Genomic DNA, 20,613 nt, shown 5'->3' with positions numbered 1-20,613 from the left:
AAAAACAAGAATAAGCCAATCCCAAATTCAGTAGACAGCAAGAAAGAAATATCAGAGCAGAAATTAATAAAATAGGAACAAAGAAAACAGTGAATCTTAAGAGTTGGTTCTTTGAAAAGATAAACAACAAAATCAACAGGACCTTGGCCCAACTAGCCAACCAAACAAGGGAGGGACCCAAATGAACAGATCCAGAAATAAACAGTGCAACAACGGGCCCCAAAGAAATTCAGAAATGCGGTCAGTCCGCTGGACCGCGGAGCCCTGTGCGCCCGCTCACTGCCAGGACTGGCGCAGCTTCCCAGAGCGCTGTCCCTGGGATTTGTCTGCTCTGAGGCCTCTCCAAGCGGATGCAGCCTGCGGCCTGAGGTTCTTCTCCTCCCACCCCAGGGGCCGCCTCCGGCGCTTCTGCTCCCACAGAGGAAGCCCTTTAACCCTTCGCGGAGGCCTCAGCCCAGCCCCCCACCGCCCGCATCCGGGCTCCACAGGCAGAAAAACTATGGCTCAGGAGACTACCCAGACCCCAGGGCCCATGCTGTGTAGTACACGATGTGGCTTTTATAGGAATCCTAAGACAAATGGAATGTGTTCTGTTTGCTACGAAGTACATTTTCGGAGACAGCAAAACAGTGGCAGAATGAGCCCGGTGAGGACAGCTAACGTTCCAACAGCCCTGCCTGTTGTCTGTACAGGGAGCAGATGCTAGTTTAGACAATTGCGAAGGTGCTGTTGGCAGCGCATCTGAAAAATCCAGAAATGTGCCTGTGGGCTGCCTTGCCTGTAACTCAATGAACGACAGAAACGAGCATTTCAGGAGAGGTCAAAGTAGCTGCCCGGAAAACAGAGCTGTCTGAGCCAGTTGTCACTCAGCCCAGTCCACCAGTTAGTTCCTCAGCTCCAGTACTTCTCAAACTAAGCCAAAGAACAACAGATGTTTTATGTGTAGAAAGAAAGTTGGCCTTACAGGGTTTGACAAGCTGATGTAGAAATTTGTTTTGTGGATTTCACTGTTACTCTGACAAACACAACTGTCCATATGATTACAAAGCAGAAGCCGCAGCAAAAATGAGAAGAGAATCCAGTTGTGGTGGCAAAAAAATCCACAGAATATAAAATTGCTACATGTGAAGAGACTGAAACTTTGTTTTTATTTTAATATATCGTAGGAAAATATTAAGGAGCAATTTTCCTTTGATGTTCTCCAGGGTTTTGCTTTATAATTGATATTTTATGGTGTTTGGGTGTTTGTGACAGGCAGAATTGGATAGATACAGCCCTATAAATGTATATGCCCTCCCCTCAGTAAAACTGGACTAAAAAATCTGCACAGCAAATAGAAATACACAGATAACAGGAACAACATTTAGTTCCACTTGCCAAATTAAATGAATGAAATCTCTGGATGTTTGCAGTCTATCTGCCTTTTGGGAATGTAATCAAGGTATAATCTTTGGCTAATGTTATGTGCCTGTACTTAAAAAAAAAAATGGTACAGCAGAAAAGGACTAGCAGTCTACTACCAAAGTCCAACTTCACCTTAATTTTGACATAACTTTTGCATGTAAGAAGAAAGCTACAAAGCCAGGGTTTGGTGTCATGTGTAAGTCTGCTTAAATTAGTCTTCTAAACGTTGTCAATTAGGACATCCCGTGAAAGGTAACATCACAACTGGTTCTAGGTAAAACCATCAAGTCAACAACAGGATGCCCGAGACAATCTTTGAAGCATATTGTGCTGGCCTGCACCACAAGAGATCAGTTCTTAATGTAACCGTACCCTTCTGCATGGAGAATCGTAACCACCATGGCCGCATAGACTTCCTTAGTGGTCTCCAGCACCACCTGCAGAGGGCTGCTTTATCTTGTTGTATTTGGGTGTAGGACTCTAGTGTTCTTGGGTGCACTGCACGGGCTGCATTATCCACAGCATTGTACAGAACAACTCGAAAAGGCAGCACATTTCACTGATGCTTGCCCTGGTAATATCACTTCTGTGTTATAATGGAAGTTTTTTTTAATTTAATTAACTTATTCAGATTACATCTCAGTTGTTATCCCATCCCTTATATCCTCCTGTTCCTCCCTCCCTCCCGCTTTCACCTTATTCCCTTTCCCTATGTCTGTGATTGAGGGGGACCTCCTCCCCCACTATATGGTCACAGCCTACCAAGACTCATCTTGGTAGCCTGCTTATCCTTTCTTTGAGTGCCATCCAGGCCTCCTCACCAAGGGGAAGTGGTCAAATATAGGGAACCAGAGTTCATGTCAGAATCAGTCCCCACTCTCCACTCAACTGTGGAGAATGTCCTGTCCATTGGCGAGATCTGAGTAAGGGTTCAATGTTTACTGCATGTATTGTCCTTGGTTGGTGCAGTAGTTTGAGCAGAACCCCTGGACTCAGATCCACCAGTCATAATAGAGGGTTTTTTTTTTATGTGTGTGATGCATGAAATGTGTGTGTGTGTGTGTGTGTGTGTGTGTGTACATACGAGTGTAGTTAGATTAGTGTTGTGGTAATGCCTGTTTTCATCTGTAAATAAGTAAGCATGTACACAAGGCACTACTTCTGATTTATTGCAGTGTTCAGACCTATTTTTTCTTTATTAAAACATTCAGTTTTGCTTCAATTTTATGTACCTTAGTCCTGAGTTAGATTTGCAGATGTGTACAGACAGCTCATATTTATGTGGTGCACATAATCATGCTATTCAGCATTGATGCTGTATTGTATTATGTAAACAATAAAATCAGTGTACAGAGGGAAAAGAAGAAATTCAGAACGCACATGGGAGTACTTTAAAACCACACAATCCAGTAATTTGGAAAATCTAAAAGAAATAGATGTGTTTCTACATTCACCCAAACCACTAAAGTTTAACAACAGCCTGGTCTACAGGGTGAGTTCCAGGACATCCGGGGCTACACAGAGAAACCCAACCCTGTCTCAAAAAAAAAAAAAAAAAAAAGTAAGTAAATAAATAAAAAACAAAACCTAAGAGATGTTGAGAGAGGAAGGAGTATTCTTCCCCAGAGAGGAAGCCCCTAATTAGTTATCCAAAGGCAAGCAGCTCTGAAACCATGTAGTAGTAGTAGTAGTAGTAGTAGTATGTGTGTGTGTGTGTGTGTGTGTGTGTGTGTGTGTGTGTAACAATAGTATAACAAGAAGAGGACAGGATATTGAGAGTGAGTGTGTGGAGGGGAATAAGGAATTGGAGGCAGGAAAGGGATGGAGGGAAATGATGTGATTATATTGTAATAAAATTTAAAACATTTTGAACTAAACAAAGATAATAATTACTTTAACACTTTTTTAAAAACACAAAAATTCCTATTGTCAGTTCAAACTGTTTGGGAGCAACAGTCCATAAAATCAGGTTTAGTGGATTAGGGCCACCTCCAAGACCACAGCCTAGAGGGAGAAGCCTGTTCTCTGGGGCTCTTACAGCAGTGTGGTGTTTGTAATAGCAGGAGTAAAGTGTTATGAAGGCAGAATGGCAGGAGTCAGGGTCAGGAAACGCGATCCTGTTCGTGTTCTGACATACCTCCAGCTGACTATAGAACGGACAAAGAAGAGGACAAACTAACCTTTCTGTAGTTCTTCTTAGGAAGAAAGGACCACAAAGCTAGCCGCTGCACAGGGGGTGGAGATGGGCAGGCCAGCTCTCCTGCCTTAACTCTCCTGAGAAAATGACGAAGTTATTTGTTAAAAAGTTAACCCAGCACTTGGGAGGCAGAGGCAGGTGGATCGTTGTGAGTTCGAGGCCAGTCTGGTCTACAAAGTGAGTCCAGGACAGCCAAAGCTATCACAGAGAAACCTTGTCTCGAAAAACCAAAAAAAAAAAAAAAAAAAAAAAAAAAAAGTTAAAGTCTGGGTGGGAACAACTAGGCAGGGGCTTGGAGGCAGGACTTCCTCAAGGGGTCGATCTATGCAGAGAGCTTAGTCAAGAAGAAGTTGTCTCTAAGGAACTGGGAACATGTGAGGCTAGGGGCAGGGTCTCAGGTGATGCTCACAGGCAAACCAGAGCAAGGCCAGAACGACCCTATAGGCCAGACTGATGGTGGTCTTTTTCTTAAGAAGAAAAGCTATTTCATATAGGCGGAGCAGAAGACTGGGGTGATGCCAGAGGTGGCGACATAGAGGAAGAGACCCAAGACAAAAAGATAGAGCAAAGCTGGCAATGGAGTGAACAGAAAGGAAGATGATACCAGGACGCTATGGGAGTCTGATTTGCAAAGGATGACTTCTCCTTTCTCAGTGCAACTGAAAGTTTCCCATAATTGTTTTGGTCACTGCTTATTTTCAGAAATAGGGACAGGCACACCCTGCAATCTTACCTCGGAGTGCTTGGGAAGGCAGAGGAAGAAGCTAGTAGGCAAGGCTGGCTAAGAGGGTGGAGGGCTGGGGTAAGGGAGAGACGGCCAGCCGTGGAACAGGTCTACAGCACATTTTCACTGTGCCATGGGCTTGAGAAGTGTGCATATCTAGTCAGTTTTTGCTTTTCACCACATCAGATGGTACAGGTCTTCAATTTGAACAAACCCTGATATAGTGCAAGAAAATAAAATATGCCTGTATTCTGCCAAAATGCAGTCAAGGAAGACAGAGAGGGATGACAGACAAGGCAGGGAGAGAACAGACGCCAGGTTAAGGGGAAAGAGAGTCTGACATGGGAGGCTTTAGAGATACGAAGGCTAAGAACTTAGCCCACCTCATCCTATCCTTTCAATTTATTATTATTATTATTATTATTATTATTATTATTATTATTATTATTATTATTATTATTATTAATGCAATATTTGTGACGATCTGGGGGAAGTCAAAAGTGTAGAAGTAGCACCTGCAGACAGCCACTGATAGCTAGGCCATAATTTCCCTTCTAATTTTCCTCTCACATTTTTAATACCATCAGAGCTGTAACACAAACACAGCTTTATGTCTTGCTTTCAGTTTTGAGACCGCAAAGGGTCTCAACCTCATTCTTTGGTATAACGGAAAGACCGGTGAGAAAAGTTGGTTGTGTTAAAGCTGCACTTCCAACACTCCACCACGAGGGGGATGACTTTGTAAAAGCGCAATTTGCCAATACTAACCGGGCTTCCGGATTTGGCTAGCACCTTACCAAAAACCCTTTGTACGCCGGCCGGCAGAAGAGTAAAGCGCAGAAGTCGGAGCCCACCGCTGGGTAGACCTCTCGCGCCATGCGGTTCCTACCGTGCCTGTTGCTTTGGGTGTTCCCACAGGTCTGGGGACAATTTAAGGGTGAGTAGGAGCGCGCACAGATGCTGGAGAGGGAGGTGGATAGTAGCGCTGTGGGCAGGGGGAGGTGGGACTCCGCGGCTTGCGGCTTTGGAGCAACAGGTGAGCGGACCTCATTCTCTGGGGGCGCAGTTCAGAGCTCCTACACTGCGCCCTGCTTCTCCTTGGGAAGCCCAGCTAAAGCTCTTCTTTTTCCTAACGCAGTCGGTCTGTCGACCTGGCTGCTCGCTAGGCTCATGCGGTTTTCATTGTTTCTAGTTCAGCAGAAGAATTATACCTTCCGCTGCATGCAGATCTCTTCCTTCGTCAACAGCAGCTGCTCAACCACAGACGCCTCTGCCTGGCTGGGGGATCTGCAGACGCACCGGTGGAGTAACGCCTCGGACACCATCAGCTTCGTGAGGCCGTGGTCCCAGGGCAAATTTAGTAACGAGCAGTGGCAGAAGTTGCAGCACCTGTTGCAAGTTTATCGATTCAGCTTTACCAGGGACATACAGGAGTTAGTCAAAATGGTGCCTAAAGCACACTGTGAGTGGAGGGATGGAACTCCCACCCCCAACCCCCACCAACAGGTACCCAGTGGGTGAGAGTGGACCCACGGATAACCGTGGGCCTATTTGATGAGAGTCTCTTCTTTCTCCGCCCTTTTGATTTTTACTACTGTGTAAAGACATCCTGTCCCTTCTGAAAATAGTCCATTTCTGCTCTAGGACACTCACGACCATTGCCCTCAACTGGGACCTAGCTATAATCTTCATGGCAATTTCTTCTCCATTTTTAGTCACTCTTTGACCTCTACCCCTTCATTCCTCTTTACAGATCCCATTGAGCTCCAGTTGTCTGCTGGCTGTGAAGTGTACCCTATGAATGCTTCGGAAAGCTTTCTCCACCTAGCCTTTCAAGGAGAATATATCCTGAGTTTCCAGGGAACTTCCTGGCAGAAGGCCCCAGAGGCCCCAGCTTGGCTAGAGTTCCCCATCAGAGTGATCAACAGTGATCTAGGGACGAGGGAAATGGTGCAGCTGCTCCTGAACGACACTTGTCCCCAGTTTGCCCGTGGCCTCTTGGAGGCAGGGAAGTCAGAATTAGAGAAACAAGGTTAGCCTGCTATTTTCACCCTGGCTCCATCTAGATTTTTTTTTCCCCGTGACTGTCAGCTTCAGAGAAAGGGCAAGGCCCAGGAGGAGGTGAGGAAGGCCTGTGGGGCTTGGTTCTTTTCACTGGCAACCACTCTCAGATGCCATTAGTTAACTACACACTGGCCATCAGAACCGAGAGACGGGCTGAGACAGCCGAACTCAGGGTGTTCTGGAGTACTGAGGAGGGCTACAGGACACTTGGATCAGGGAAGGGGTAGAAATATCAGGGGTGGTTTTCCTAGTGACAAGGACACAAATGGATTAAACTAATAGGGAACTTCATCACCGGAAATGGGCCTGTGGGAAGAATGGACTTGGCAGGAGCCCCTAATGTAAGCAGTCTTGCATTAAGATTTTTTTAAAAAAATAATATTATTTATTTATTTTAGTGTTCTATTCACATGTATGACAGAAGAGAGCATCAAACCCCATTATAGGTGGTTGTGAGCCACCATGTGGTTGCTGGGAATTGAACTCAGGATCTCTGGAAGAGCAGACAGTGCTCTTAACCACTGAGCTATCCTTCCAGCCCACATTAAGATTTTGTTTTGTTTTGTTATTTTATTCTCTTGCTGGATACAGAGAAGCCTGTGGCCTGGCTGTCCAGTGGCCTCAGCCCTACACACGGCCATCAGCAGCTGGTATGTCATGTCACCGGCTTCTACCCAAAGCCTGTGTGGGTGATGTGGATGCGGGGTGACCAGGAGCAACAGAGTACTCACACAGGTGACGCCCTGCCAAACGCTGATGGGACGTGGTATCTCCAAGCAACCCTGGATGTGGAGGCCGGAGAGGTGACTGGCCTGGCCTGCAGGGTGAAACACAGCAGTCTAGGAGGGCAGGACATCATACTCTTTTGGGGTAAGAAGGAAAAAAACAAAACAAAACAAAACACTGTAGCCTTGGGTTGAGGGTGAGCGGAGGCAGCCCTCAAGCACAAGAGTGAGAGTTGAACAAACCTAGGGTCAGAGTTGAAGCCCATAACTGTTATAGGAGAGCTAGAAGCAAGGCATTGTAGATAAGAGAAAGAGATGGAAAAAGATTCGGGATAAGATGTTCTATATATAAGAAAAAAGGAGACCCAGAAACTCAAAGATCCAGAGGCAAGAGGCAACTAAAGTTCCATTGCCCAGGGTCCAAGGTGCTGCTCAGTATATTGAATACCTCCTGTGTGAGCACCAGCCACTTCGCTGCCAGTGTTGCCTTTCATTTAGGGACAAAGAAGCTGATGCTAAGATAGAGTAATCACCCAGAGTCACACTGAAAGTTGAAGAGCTGGGGGGGGCAGGATGGGGGGGCAGACAGAATTACAACTATCTGGATAGCATGAGGCCATATCCTGACAAGAGATGGCCAGTCTAAACTCATGAGGGATAAAAGGATATAATACTTTAAATGAAGGAAGAGATAATTGCATGGCTTCCTCGCACATGTGCTTAGGATAGAGAGCTTGAAACAGCACGGGTTCTTCATCTAGAGACAGACACCTTGCATTCTTCCAAAGCAGGTGGCAAACGATTATCTACGGGCTTGGTGATCTGTATCGTCTTAATAGCGGTTGTGGCCTGTCTTATCATCGTAGCCATAGTCTACCTCAAGAGGAGGCGTTGGTAAGTCTCCCCTTTCCACGGCCCCCTTTCATCAACACCCCTCCTTCTGCCCTAACCCGCCCCCCCGCCATCCCCTTCTCAACTCTCCTAATGGCTTCTCTCCTTTCTCACAGCTTCTATCAAGGCATCCTGTGATTCCTCCTCCTAACACCTGCCTCTCCTGAAACTCAGACCTTCTGGCTACTGGGACTTCAGTCCCGGTCGGCTTGGGAACTGAGGATGAGAAAGAACCCTGCAGAAGTGGAGAGCAAAGCGGTTCACCCCTTTTAACATTATTATTATTTTTTTTATATTGTGTTGATAAGCTTGGGTGGTTGTGAACAGGCAGGATCACCAATCTGTGCGTTACCTTCCAGGAACAAGTTGTGGGCAGTGCTTCATGGGATTTGCACTGAGCTGGAAAGGGAGATTCCTGCCCAAACAGATGGGTGGGGTTTGTTGGCAAGGCTAAAGTCCGCCTTCGACATGGCCGTTCTTTGTATTTTTCAAGATAACTAGAAATGTGGATTTTTTTTTTATGACATACAGATTTTTAAAAGTGAATGCAAATATTTGCACTGTTTGATTCCCTTGGATACTAACCTGCTGGCTAATGACAACCCAAGGGCTTCCAGTTTGTGGTTCTTTTTTTTTTTTCTTTTAATGTTTATCCTACATGCCATAGTGTCTATTTTAGGAAATAGTCTCTATAACAAATTTTCGTTAATGACTGAAGGGTGCTTTATCATTAAAATAAAGTTAGGACATAAGACACAGAGGTGTCCTGAGATTTCACTTGATGTAACAGTATTTAAAAAATGAGAAGTCACAGTATATACCTATTTTGTTGAGAAAACAAAAAACAAAAACAAAACCCTACTCTCCTTGGGATATTTCTCTCGAACACTGCTATAGTTTGCTTCCAGAATGTACCACAAGGCCCCATAAATTGAAGGTTTGGTTCCTAGCCCTTGGCACTCTTAGAAAGTGTTAGTTACCATTAGCAGGCGAGGCCCAGTAGAATAGAAGAAAGTTGGCCTGGTGGCTTCATACTGTCACAGTGGAGCACAGTCTCTTGTCACAGGTTCTTGCCCTCATCAGTAATGTAATCCATAGACTCACAAGAGAAGTCGGGGATTTTTTTTTTGTCTGAGAAAGAAAACAGTAGGACAGGAAAGCAGGAGATCTGGGCAACTTCCAGGGGGTGGGAAATAAAGAGAGAGGTACCTTGAGAGGCAAAGTAGATACTATGATATGGACATTTGTTCCTTGCAGTTTTTTTTACTGAAGAAACATAAAATCACTGAACACCACCCCCAAACCCTCCCTCCCCCACACTGAGGGACAGGGGCCTTGAACACAAAGCAAAATTTTACCCTTTGCGGCTATCAGGGAGGAAATATTTAATATTATTAGGTTTAACCTTGCATTATACTAAGTGCTTATCTGGGTGCCCCTGCTGAACCCAGGCTGTGTATAAGATAGGAAGAAAGAAAAACAAACTACAGTCACTGTTGCCAGTTTCCCACTTAGCTTTGTTTCCTGTGAACCTGTGTAAAGCCCTGACATGGGTTTGTCTTTAATTTGGAAATGTGTGACAAGTGACTCTTCAAAGGGCAGTGCGGATTTACTTTCAGTTTAGCCCAGCACTTGGAAATAAAACAACTTGGGAATTTTCCATTCTGGTGTTTTAAATCTGTCTTCTATTTTTTTAAAAAAATCTATAATATCCTGTTTACCACAGGACTTCTAAGACAATGCCTTCTATTTTAGAAGCAGTTGGAACGCTGGTGTTTGTATCTCAAATGATGCCCAGGAAGTAGATGGAGATAGAGTAGACACCAGTGTAGCCTCTTCTCTCCGTGTTGGGGGAGGGGGGTGCAACAGAGCCTTTGCTATCTGCTCTCTTTGTTACCTGGTTGCCATGCTGTAAGTAGCTTTGCCCCACTGCATGCCCCTCACTCTTAGCCTCTCAGCAGCAAAAAAAACGATGGGGCCGAAGTCACCACTATGAAACTATGACTCAAACGTTTCCATCTCTAAGGCTACTTTTTTTTTTCTCAGAGATTTTTGTCAAGGTGATGAAAATATGACTGGTAGGAATTGTCCCTTTTTTTTGGTTTGGAAAATGGTGGTCTTGAAAGTATTAGTTACAAACAAAGAAGCACTGTATCTCCTTATAGACGCTAACATATACAGTGTACAGAAAAGGGAGGTACTTTAAACAATCCCTATCAGTCACAGGCTAAATGATGTTAGCTCACACACACACAGAGGTAGATCGTAAATTGCTACTGATGGGACTAAAGATACCCCAAGATAACTCGGCTCCCAACTTGTAGCAGTCCATCTCTGCATAAGCATAGAAGTTCTTCAACTGGGCAACCAGCCTTACAGAATTTTAAACATAGGTTAAGGTTTCCATCTGTGAATTTCAGTATGTTGATACAGTTTCTGAAGGGTGTCTACAATTGAGAATTCCCCTGATACAAGGAACTCCCTGAACAACATCACGGCTTTAAGCTTTTCCGCTGTGTCACCCTGAAGGGAGGCAGCCTGAGGGGAATGCCTTTTACAGCGTCAGGTACTGCAAGGCAGTGGAGCAGAGGTGACAGAGACCACCCCATAGATGGCTACTTCACGTAACTCTAGGCTTGCTGCACGCTTGTAGTTTTCCTAAGGACTCTTGGAATTTTCTTTGTAACCTTTCCCAAGCCCCTGTTGTCCTGAGTGGTAAAGTCAAACACTGTATAATACCTAAGACCCTGGCAATTAGCATTCCATGGCCCCTTAAGGTGAGAGCCAGCAGTGAAAGGGTTAAATGTTGGCCTGACAGTAGAATGTGTACTGCTGCCTGCAGGGGTCTACTAAAGTCCCCGTGACATCACTGCCTGAGGCCCACAGGGGTGATTTCAGGTCATCTGTTGGCTACAGTCCAGTTCCGACAATGACAAAACAGAAACCTACAATTCCAGGAAGCTACCAATAGCCTTTCCAATGAAACCTTCAGCCTGGCCTTAGGGGGTAAGAGTCCATTTTTCTATGTTGTTCTTTATTGAATTTTCTTCTTAGCGACGTGGGCTCATGTGGAATTTCCTATTACCAATATGTATTTATTTACTATGACTTAAACATTCCCTTAAACTTCCTCTATTTAACTCGTGGGATTTACTTCCTACTGGGCCCTCTTGATGCATGTACCCGCTTGGTTGCCTACGTGAATCTCTGTGTAACCTACTCTGAGTCTCTAATGCTCAGCAATAATGAGACTGTGATAGAAGGCATTGGGTAAAGGGGAAATGTGACCCCAATACACTGTATATAAGTTAGAAAACTCAAAAGTTTAAAACAGAATTAAAATATCAGCTGGCTTGTGTTTCTCTTAAATGAAATTGTAAGGGTTTTTTTTTTTTTGAGGTACATTATTAAACACTTAGGGATGAGAGAAAAATATTACAGGAAATCTCAGGGTTACAAGCATTATGGCCCTAAGTAAGCACAATTTGTTGTTTTTCAATACTGTTGCTTGAGATATGCTTAGAGATTTAGGCACGATCTCTATAGGGAGTTTCAGCCTTAGCGATCACTCTGTTTCTTTTCTTTTTTCCTTAATTTATTCAGAATACATCTAAATTTTTATCCCCTTTCTTGTCTCCTCCCATTCCTCCCTCCCTCCCTCTTTCACCCTGTACCCATCCCCTAGGTCTGTGACAGAAGGGGACCTCCTCCCCCACCATATGCTCACAGCCTAACAAGTCTCATCCTGGTAGCCTGCCTGTTCTTTCTCTGAGTGCTATCAGGCCTCCCCACCAAGGGGAAGTGGTCAAATATGAGGCACCAGAGTTCATGTCAGAGTCAGTCCCTGCTCTCTACATGATTGTGGAGAATGTCTTGTCCCTTGGCTAGATCTGAGTAGGAGTTCAATATTTACTGCATGTGTTGTCCTTGGTTGGTGCAGTAGCTTGAGCAGAACCCTTGGGTCCAGGTCCGACCATCATGATGTTTTTCTTGTAAGTTTCTAGGACCCTCTGGATCTTTCTATTTCCCTATTCTCCCATACTTCTCTCGCCTAGAGTCCCAGTACGAGGTCCCCACACCTATCCCAATCTCCTGGGAAGTGCTTATGCTGTTTCTTAACTGTCAGCGAGCAAAAAGTGCAAACTAGATGCAGGGTAAAGAATGGCTTTCCCTTCCCACGCTCCCTAAGTTTTCTTCCTATTCTGCTTTGGGAAAATATGTGGACTGAGTAAAAGTTTCAGGCCACAGGAGGGTTAGAATGCCAACGCTGAACAAGTGTGAAGAAAAGGATAAACGGGCAGAAAGTTGGTCTGATCTAGTCTCACTTCACACCTGCTATCTCAGCTGAGGCACTGAAGGCTCCTGCTGGCCTCCTTCTTCCTGGCAGCTCATCTCCGGCTTCCATGTCTTCGTAGGAGGCCCCAAGCAGCTGTGCGTCCTGACTGGAACAGCCATGGGATGCTCAAAAGACAACACTTTGTGGTACTCTTCTCCACTCTCTGAGTCGCTCTGTCTTCCTGCTCCCTGGATTGCCATGTCGCACCCCCCCTGCACCCCCCCCCAGCATCAGAGTGGGTGATGTAGATGTCTTATTTGGAGCTGATCACTATGTGGTCCATTTATTCTCTGTACTTGGACAGTTGTGACTCTCTGCTTTGCCCATCACCCACTGCCGTGAGGTTTTTCCTGACAAAGGCCAAGAGCTGCAGTAGCCTATATGTATAAGGTACACATTTAGAAAGCAAAACATCAAGAGCAAATTCTTTCATATGGTTTATGACCTCTCTAGCCACCAGCTTTTGACAGGTTTACAGCACTAGAATCTGCATTCCCTACCATAGGTTGAGCTTCAGATCCAACCAGGAGAACAATTGGTTATTCCTAGACCAGTTATGGCTTTAGTAGGTCCATGTGCACATTTTGTGTAGCATGCCAGTATTGTCGCAGACAGGGTCCGCCACTGGCTCAGACATATACACTTCCAGCAGTTTGAAGAGCACCGTCCAGACTATGCATAGTTGGGCAGAAGACTCCAGCTCAGTTCTACCTTGCTTGCTTTGTCCTGTATCGGAAGTGTGCATTGTCTTCAGCAATAGGGTCTTCCCGCCGACATCTGGTAGGAAAAGAAGTAGCAATGTCCTGTATTGTCTGAAGTTGGGACCTCTGTGGCTAAAAACTCATTTAGAAGGTATTTATAACTGGTGCTGAGATTTTGGATTAATAAATAACCTATGAACTCTAGAAACAGTATTACCTACCCAGGTAGGGAAGAGCTATTTTCTCTTAGATTATAAAATAGTATGTACTGGTTAGCTTTTTTTTTTCCTTTTTGGTTTTTGATTTTTTTTGGTGTGTTTGTTTGTTTGTTTGTTTGTTTTTAAGACTGTGTCTTTGTGTAGCTCTGGCTGACCTAGAACTCATTCTATAGACCAGGCTGGCCTTGAACTCAAAGATCTGCCTGCCTCTGCCCCCCACATGCTGGCATTAACGGGGTGCACAGTTCCTATCAGGTGCGGGAGCCCCAGAGGACTCCTAGAGAACTGCTGGTCTTTAATCTACCTTGGAATCCCCCCAAAAAAAGCAGTTCTAATATGAGGGAAAAAAAGCCTCAGAAACAGGGTGGATGGTTTTGCCAGTGTGCTGGATAGTTTTATGTCAAAATGACACAAGTCATCTGAGAGGAGGACATCTCAGTTGAGAAAATGTCTCCATCGGGTGCATCTCTGTGAATTTGAGGCCAGCCTGGTCTACAGAGTGAGCTCCAGGACTGCCAGAACTGTTACACAGAGAAGCCCTGTCTCAAAATACAAAAAGTAAGAAAGAAAAGAAGGAAGGAAGGAAGAAAAAGAAAGAAAGAAAGAAAGAAAGAAAGAAAGAAAGAAAGAAAGTCTCTATAGGTTCAGACTGTATGCAAGCCTGTAGAACATTTTCTTAATTAGCAATTGATGGGGGGAGGCATCCCATTGTGGGTGCTGCGTCCCAGAACTGGCAGTCTTGAGTTCTATAAGAAAGCAGGCTGAGTAAGCCATGAAGAGTAAGCCAGTAAGCAGAGCCCTTCCATGACCTCTGCACCAGCTCCTGCCTCCAGGTTCCTGTCCTGTTTGAGTTCCTGTCCTGATTCCTTCGAACAGCGATACAGAAGTGTAAGCCAAATAAATTCTCTCCTCTGCAATTTGCTTTTGGGTCATGGTGTTTTGCTGCAGCAATAGAAACCTTAACTAGGACACTCACGAGTAACAGCCAGCAGATATGTTCCATATTTAGAGTGGGCCTTCCTCCTTCAAGTGATCCGATCTGGAAAACCCCTCACAGGTGTGCCAGATGCTTGGGTTTCAGTTTATCCTAGACGTAGTCAAGTCGACAACCAAGATTAGCCATCACATCATCTCAGAAGGTGTTCTCCATTTGGGGATTACCCAAATCAGAATGGCCTGTCTTCGTTGATTGATACAGGAGGGCCCAGCCAACACTAGGTGGCACAATTCTCTGAGTGGGTGGTCCTGGGCTGTCTAAGAACGCTAGCCAAGTGTGAGATCGAGCAAGCCAGTGAGAAGCGCTCCTCCACGATTTCTGCTTCAAGATGCGGCTTGAGGTCCTGCCCCGACATCCCTCAATCTCAATGATGGACTGTGTAACATGTAAGGCGAAATAAACTCTTCTCTTTCCCTAAATTGCTTTTGGTCAGGGCGTCTTCTCACAGCAGCAGATAGGAAATCAGAACAGTTATCTTTTTTCCGTCTGGTTTTAGTTCATCTACCTCTCCCACTTTTCTTCTGCCCACCTACCTGGAACCCCTTTAAACAGCTCCCTTAGTGTTCCCTGCTTGTGTTTTCATATTCCGTGTATCTTACTGTCCCTCCCTTTGATGTTTCCCCTGTCACCTCGTGTAGCCCTTCATCACTTCCTGTCCTCCACTGGTGCTCACCCCACCAGAGACATTGCAGTAGAAATAACTGAATCTTAGATTTGCATAACACGGGTTATTTGTCAGGTATGTGATTTGCAGACACTTTCTACAAGTTTTAGCTTGTCTTTTCATTCTTTGAACAGTGGCTTTGGAAGAGCTGAAGTATTTTAATTTTTTATCAAGGTCGTGCTTTTGGTGTCGCATCCATCAGGTTTAGGAGCATATTTGTATTTTCCTAAAGATTTTAAGAGTTAGCTCTTACATGTAGTCTTATAATCAAATATGCAGTAATTTTTGTATAGGTATGTTAGATAGTTTTTTCTTTCTTTCTTTCTTTCCTTTTTCTTTTTCTTGTTGTTGTTTGGTTGTTTGGTTTTTCAAGACAGGGTTTCTCTGTGTAGCCTTGGCTGTCCTAGACTCGCACTGTAGACCAAGCTGGCCTCGAACACACAGGGATCTACCTGCCTCTGCCTCCTGAGTGCTGGGATTAAAAGCATGCGCCGCCGCCACCACCCGGCTTTTTTTTTTCTTCTTAAATGAGAGGCCTTCCTGTTTTTTAACCTCTCTCTCTCTCTCTCTCTCTCTCTCTCTCTCTCTCTCTCTCTGTCTCTCTCTGTCTCTCTCTCTCTCTCTCTCTCTGTGTGTGTGTGTGTGTACCCTACAGAACCCTTGCAGAGGTCAAAAGATAACCTGCAGGAGTAGGGTCCCTCTTTCTACCATGTGGGGTGCATAGGTCAAAATCCAATTAGACCGGGTGGCACATACCTTTAATCCCAGCACTCGGGATTGAAGGTTGAGGACAGTCAAAGTTGAAAAAAAAAAGGTAACATCAAAGAAAACTGATGTTTTCTTGTGGTAATTAATCCATATCTCTCTGTTTCTTGAAGCAGGTGTTTTCAGTGGATTTTCAGAGACAGTGTGAGTGCGTTGTTGGTCTGACTTGATTGGCAAATAAGTAGGACATTTCTTTAGCTATATGGAATATTCTTTATTTCAACGCTTTATTAAATGTTAATTTAAAAACTTTTCACAGCTAAACTTTATTATTATTATTATTTTTTACTTGTAATAGAGCGGTCGATGAAATGGTGCTTTGGATTTGATGGCATAGCACAGGAAGGCGTATAAAATAAATATGAGCTTAAATTAAGTAGTGTTTCTCTCTCATATGTTTTGATTTGATTGCCACTGAGATATCGCTGGAAAAGCAATTCTAAAGTATTTTATTAGAAGAGATAAAGGAAAAAATTGTTTCCTAAAACATACATACATTTAAAATCAGGGAACATGTATGAGTTAACTACTATTTTATTTTTTCAATATGCTTTGTTTAAAAGCACTTTAAAAAAAAATCTTACAGACTTCCACAAATAGGGCCTGTCTGCTCGGGAGATGGTACTGTGCACATGAGCTTTTCTGTGTTTTCTGTGCTTTTGTTAATGGCATTGCTGTGGTTGTGGTTTAACACACACACACACACACACACACACACACACACACACACACCCCTTCAAATAGAAAGTTTCTACATGGCTCTCTCCTTTTGTTCTTTTAGTTTACAGCATGTAATAGATGACCTCGTGAATTTTTTCTTAAGCAGCAATTTTCCCTGGAGGAGAAACAACTTTATAGTGTTGCCAGGACACAAGGTCCTTAGAAGCTCTGTCTTAATGAGCGCCAGCCAGCACATATGCAAATGGGGGGAAGGAGCAGTGGTTTTACATATTAGAAATCCAAGAGCAACTGAAAATGCTATTAAACACTAGCTCATTTCATTTAAAACCACTTATATGATAGTTTTATAAAAACTATTGCTCCTGTAGACTAAAATTTGCTGAAATATTAGAAATATTGAAGCCCAGAACTGATACTTTATTGAAAGATCTTCTGAGATTATAGCATAGCAAAGGGTTGGTGTTTAAAAAAAAATTACAAGGTGTTGTTGATGGGCCAGCTTGATCCCATCTTTTTTTGTTTGTTTTTTTGTTTGTTTGTTTGTTTTTTGTTTTTTCGAGACAGGGTTTCTCTGTGTAGCCTTGGCTGTCCTGGACTCCCTTTGTAGACCAGGCTGGCCTCGAACTCACAGCGATCCACCTGCCTCTGTCTCCCGAGTGCTGGGATTAAAGGCGTGCGCCACCACGCCCGACCGAGCTTGATCCCATCTTAAGCCATTTTATTACAAGTTCAAGATAAGTTCATTTTCGTTTTCTTGGATTGGACCGTATCTTGGCTCCTCCTCTGGAATTTGACATGTTCTAAACCCTCTACCCTGCCCTCTAAAATAAGTTGTTCTGCCTAATAATTTTGAAATGCTCAGTCAAGTTTCTCCATAACCAAATTCCCCTGGGAACCCCTTACCTTTGAAAACCCCATAGTCTGACAGGTTTTGGGGAGCCATATAAACCCCACTCTCTCCTATGTTCAATGCTATTTTCTCAAGTTCTGCTTTAGGGAGCTAGCCCTCTTTCACAGAAAATACAACTTGCATAATTTGACCAAAGAACTTAGGTAATGGTCTTTACTTTCACTCAGTGAGATTAACAGTTATTTGTGATATAAAAGAAAGTATACAACGTTAATGTAATACGCAATATACATCTTATTAAAAAAAAACTTTGAAAATTGACAGTTCATTTGATTTAGCTAAGTGTTTTGGAGCACACTTCCTTTTCTAACTTGTTTAACTTAGGCGACTGCTACAGAATTTACAAGTTCCTTGTTAAGTCTGGACATAGTGGTACAAGCTTGTGATCCCAGGGCTCCGGAGTGGCGGCAGAAGCATTAAATCAATGTGTGGACGTTACTGCTGTGAGGGAACTGACAGCCACAGACTTGCTGAGGAACGGAAGAGAGCTCACCTGTGGGTTGAGAGTTTCCTATTATCCTAGCATAGCTAACTTTAAGCTGTTGTCTGTTGACTACATTATTCTTTCCTTATAAGTTTTTATAATGCTCATGGAAATATGTTTGATATTTAACAAAGTGACATCTTTTAAATAAAACAAAGTGGCATGTTTGTCTTCAAAATTCAGAATAGCCCATAATTTGTTTGTTTGTTTTTTTGTTTTTGAGACAGGGTTTCTCTGTGTAGCCTTGACTGTCCTGGACTCACTTTGTAAACCAGGCTGGCCATAATTTATTTGTAAATCAACATTTTAAAATATATCCTCATATATTTTATACAGCATAAAAAATATGCTGCCTATTGATTCTTTTTCAAAATCATCTTAAAACTATGTAAAATTTCTACAGCTTTAGCCGTGCATAGATATGCGATAACTAAGCCATTAGTCTTCGCTTTATTTATGGACAAACCATCGTCTTCATAAATCTCAAGCATGTGCCAGTGCCTCCTAGTAACATGGTGGTATCTAGTGTTCTCTCTCTATTTTTTTTTTTCTTTTAAACAAAAAACAAATAGAGGACTCATGGAGTGTTTTTTTTTTAACTGCCCATTTGAAAAATTATAATAAGGAGGCAAGTGGTAATTTAAAATTTTACCATATCACTTAACATTAGCTATTTTGTTGTGTTTATTTTTCTTGGTTTTTGCTTTTTGAGACAGGGTTTCTCCGTGTAGCTCTGGCTGTCCTGGAGCTCACTCTGTAGACCAAGATGGCCTGGAATTCATAGAGATCCGCCTGCCTCTGCCTCCTGAGTGCTGGGACCACATGGCAATTTTTCTATTTTTAATGTTTCCAGGAAACAAGTTCATTCTTGATTTTACCCTTAGGAACAAGTGACTAGAAAGTAGAAGAGGTACTATTTTTGTAATTTTATCTAAAATAGTTATTTACAGTCTCAGAATCTTGTATTTAATAGACATTTTTCTGCCCATTTTAAATTAAATGAAATTTAAAACTCATATTTATAACTTTTGGTTTTTTTTCTTGCTGTAATAGATGCTTCTCTTCAAAAGACAGTGCAGGTACATTTAGGAGGGTCTGGAGAGATGGCTCAGTGGCTTAGAGCACATGCTGGCCCTGCAGAGGGCTGGAGTGAGGTTCCTACCTTCTAATTCAGGCTGCTCGGACCATAATTCCTGTTCCAGGGAAACCACAGGCCCTCCTGCTTTCAAGATCACCAACATGCAAGAGCACAGACACCACCATCCCTCTCCACATATGCACACAATTTGAAATAAAATAAACCTTAATTAAGAAGGGATGTTCCTAAATTGTAACAGAGCTTGTATATTTAGTGGTTACCTTTGGGCCACATAAGAAGCAGTGTATATTTTGTTTTTCTTTAAATGATGGTACAACAGACCACTGTTTCTTTTCTTTTCTTTTTCACTTGTCAACATGTGCGTAATATATATGTCTTCTCTTGGATGAGCCTGCCAAGGAGAAGAACTGTTTGATCCAAACTGTTAGGTATGAAAACTGTGGCTTGTACCACGGTGAACACACACATGTGTCTGGCCCATGGAGGATTCTTTTTTAATGCATGTTGACTCCATTCCAGTATTTGAGAAGGAAATACACAGATTTCCCCTTATATAGCTTTTGCACTCTTGGTCTCAATAGTCCTGACTTTCTGAAAGTCTGGTAAGAACAAGAGACAAGCACCAGCTTTAATTATATCTCATGTATTAAATAGATGCATAAACGATAATTAATGGACTTTTCACACAATTTTTTTTTGCACGAGGGACATTAAGATTCACGCTAATGAAATATGGCTGTTCTTTTTAACCCCTCAATTCTGGGGTCTAAGAAAGCAAATGTGAAAGGCACAAAGCAATATGAGTAAATAAACTTTAGTTTAGCCACTTGGTTCAGTTTTTCAAGGGCATCAGTGTTAGATTCTAGACCAAGAGTTTCTGTACATGAAGGCGGGGGAAGGGGGGAGCTGAGGCAGGAGGATTGCTTGACTCCAAGAGTTGCGGACAGCATGGGCAACATAGCAGGACCCTACTGAGGAACAACAACAATAAGCCAAATTATAGAACTAAAAATAAGCTACACATTTTGCTAAAAAAATAAACAGATGAAGCATGTTGTGTCCTCAGGGGTGATATGAAATTTAAGAGGAGCTTACAAACATCTCATCATCGCTAGGTTTTATTTTAAGCACTCCACACATACGAACTCATCTGATAAGTTTATCAAATTCCCAACAGAACTTACCAAAATATGTTGACATCTGTTACTCTGATAAGTACCTAAAAGGCTTGCTATAGTGGCAGGGTGAGCCAAGTATTCACAGGGAGGTAATGATTCGCTGACACTTGATGATATCAATTTTATATTTAAGCAGAAGCTGCTATAGTGAGGAGCAAGGGACTGCAGAAGAATTTAAAAGGCAGAATCAGAGGCTCCGGTAAGTAAACCTATTAAAGCGTCATCCCTTTGCTCAGGTCTCTCAGTAAGAGGTGAGAGTTTTATTGCTAAAGTCATGCTAGAAACATTTATCAATGTGTGCCCATGGTGCAGCATGTATGGGTGAGATGCTACTTTATCTGTGCATTTCAAGTTACATAAAGGACATATGTAAATGCCGTCTCCTGTATTTACTCCTTTTTGCCCAGCTGAGCCTCAGAATTCAAGCAACCACATGGTGACATGTTTAAACGTCTTTTCCCCCCTCTAGCCTGCCTACATCTTCGAGGGTTTGTAGCTCTGCCATGTTCATTTGGAAAATTCCATTTCAGAACAGGGTAGTAAGGACAAGCAAACAGTCTCAATGTCCTGCTGAA

General features: G+C 43.2%; 1 protein-coding gene and 1 pseudogene across 3 annotated transcripts; both read left to right on the top strand.

Moving 5' to 3' along the window:
* The first annotated feature begins 499 nt into the window (after window positions 1-499).
* Window positions 500-1,156, top strand: LOC311589796 (AN1-type zinc finger protein 5-like; annotated as a pseudogene). Its single transcript has one exon. The product of its transcript is annotated as an AN1-type zinc finger protein 5-like (transcript).
* A 3,940-nt stretch (window positions 1,157-5,096) lies between these two features.
* On the top strand, window positions 5,097-9,667 carry CD1D (CD1d molecule). 2 transcript variants are annotated; one of them, XM_084769263.1, is made up of 6 exons: window positions 5,097-5,262; window positions 5,518-5,787; window positions 6,079-6,357; window positions 6,981-7,259; window positions 7,903-8,008; window positions 8,122-9,667. In XM_084769263.1, exons 1-6 carry the CDS (start codon window positions 5,202-5,204, stop codon window positions 8,141-8,143), a joined length of 1,017 nt encoding a protein of 338 aa, XP_084625389.1. In that variant the 5' UTR covers window positions 5,097-5,201; the 3' UTR covers window positions 8,144-9,667. The 2 variants fall into 2 exon arrangements, with proteins under 2 accessions (XP_084625389.1, XP_084625390.1); XM_084769264.1 differs by having other exon boundaries at window positions 5,098-5,262; window positions 7,906-8,008.
* The last annotated feature ends 10,946 nt before the right edge of the window (window positions 9,668-20,613 follow it).

This window comes from Acomys minous (genome assembly GCF_964271855.1).
Source record: "Acomys minous genome assembly, chromosome: 19".
NCBI lineage: Eukaryota > Metazoa > Chordata > Mammalia > Rodentia > Muridae > Acomys > Acomys minous.
This window is presented reverse-complemented; position numbering and strand designations above follow the sequence as displayed.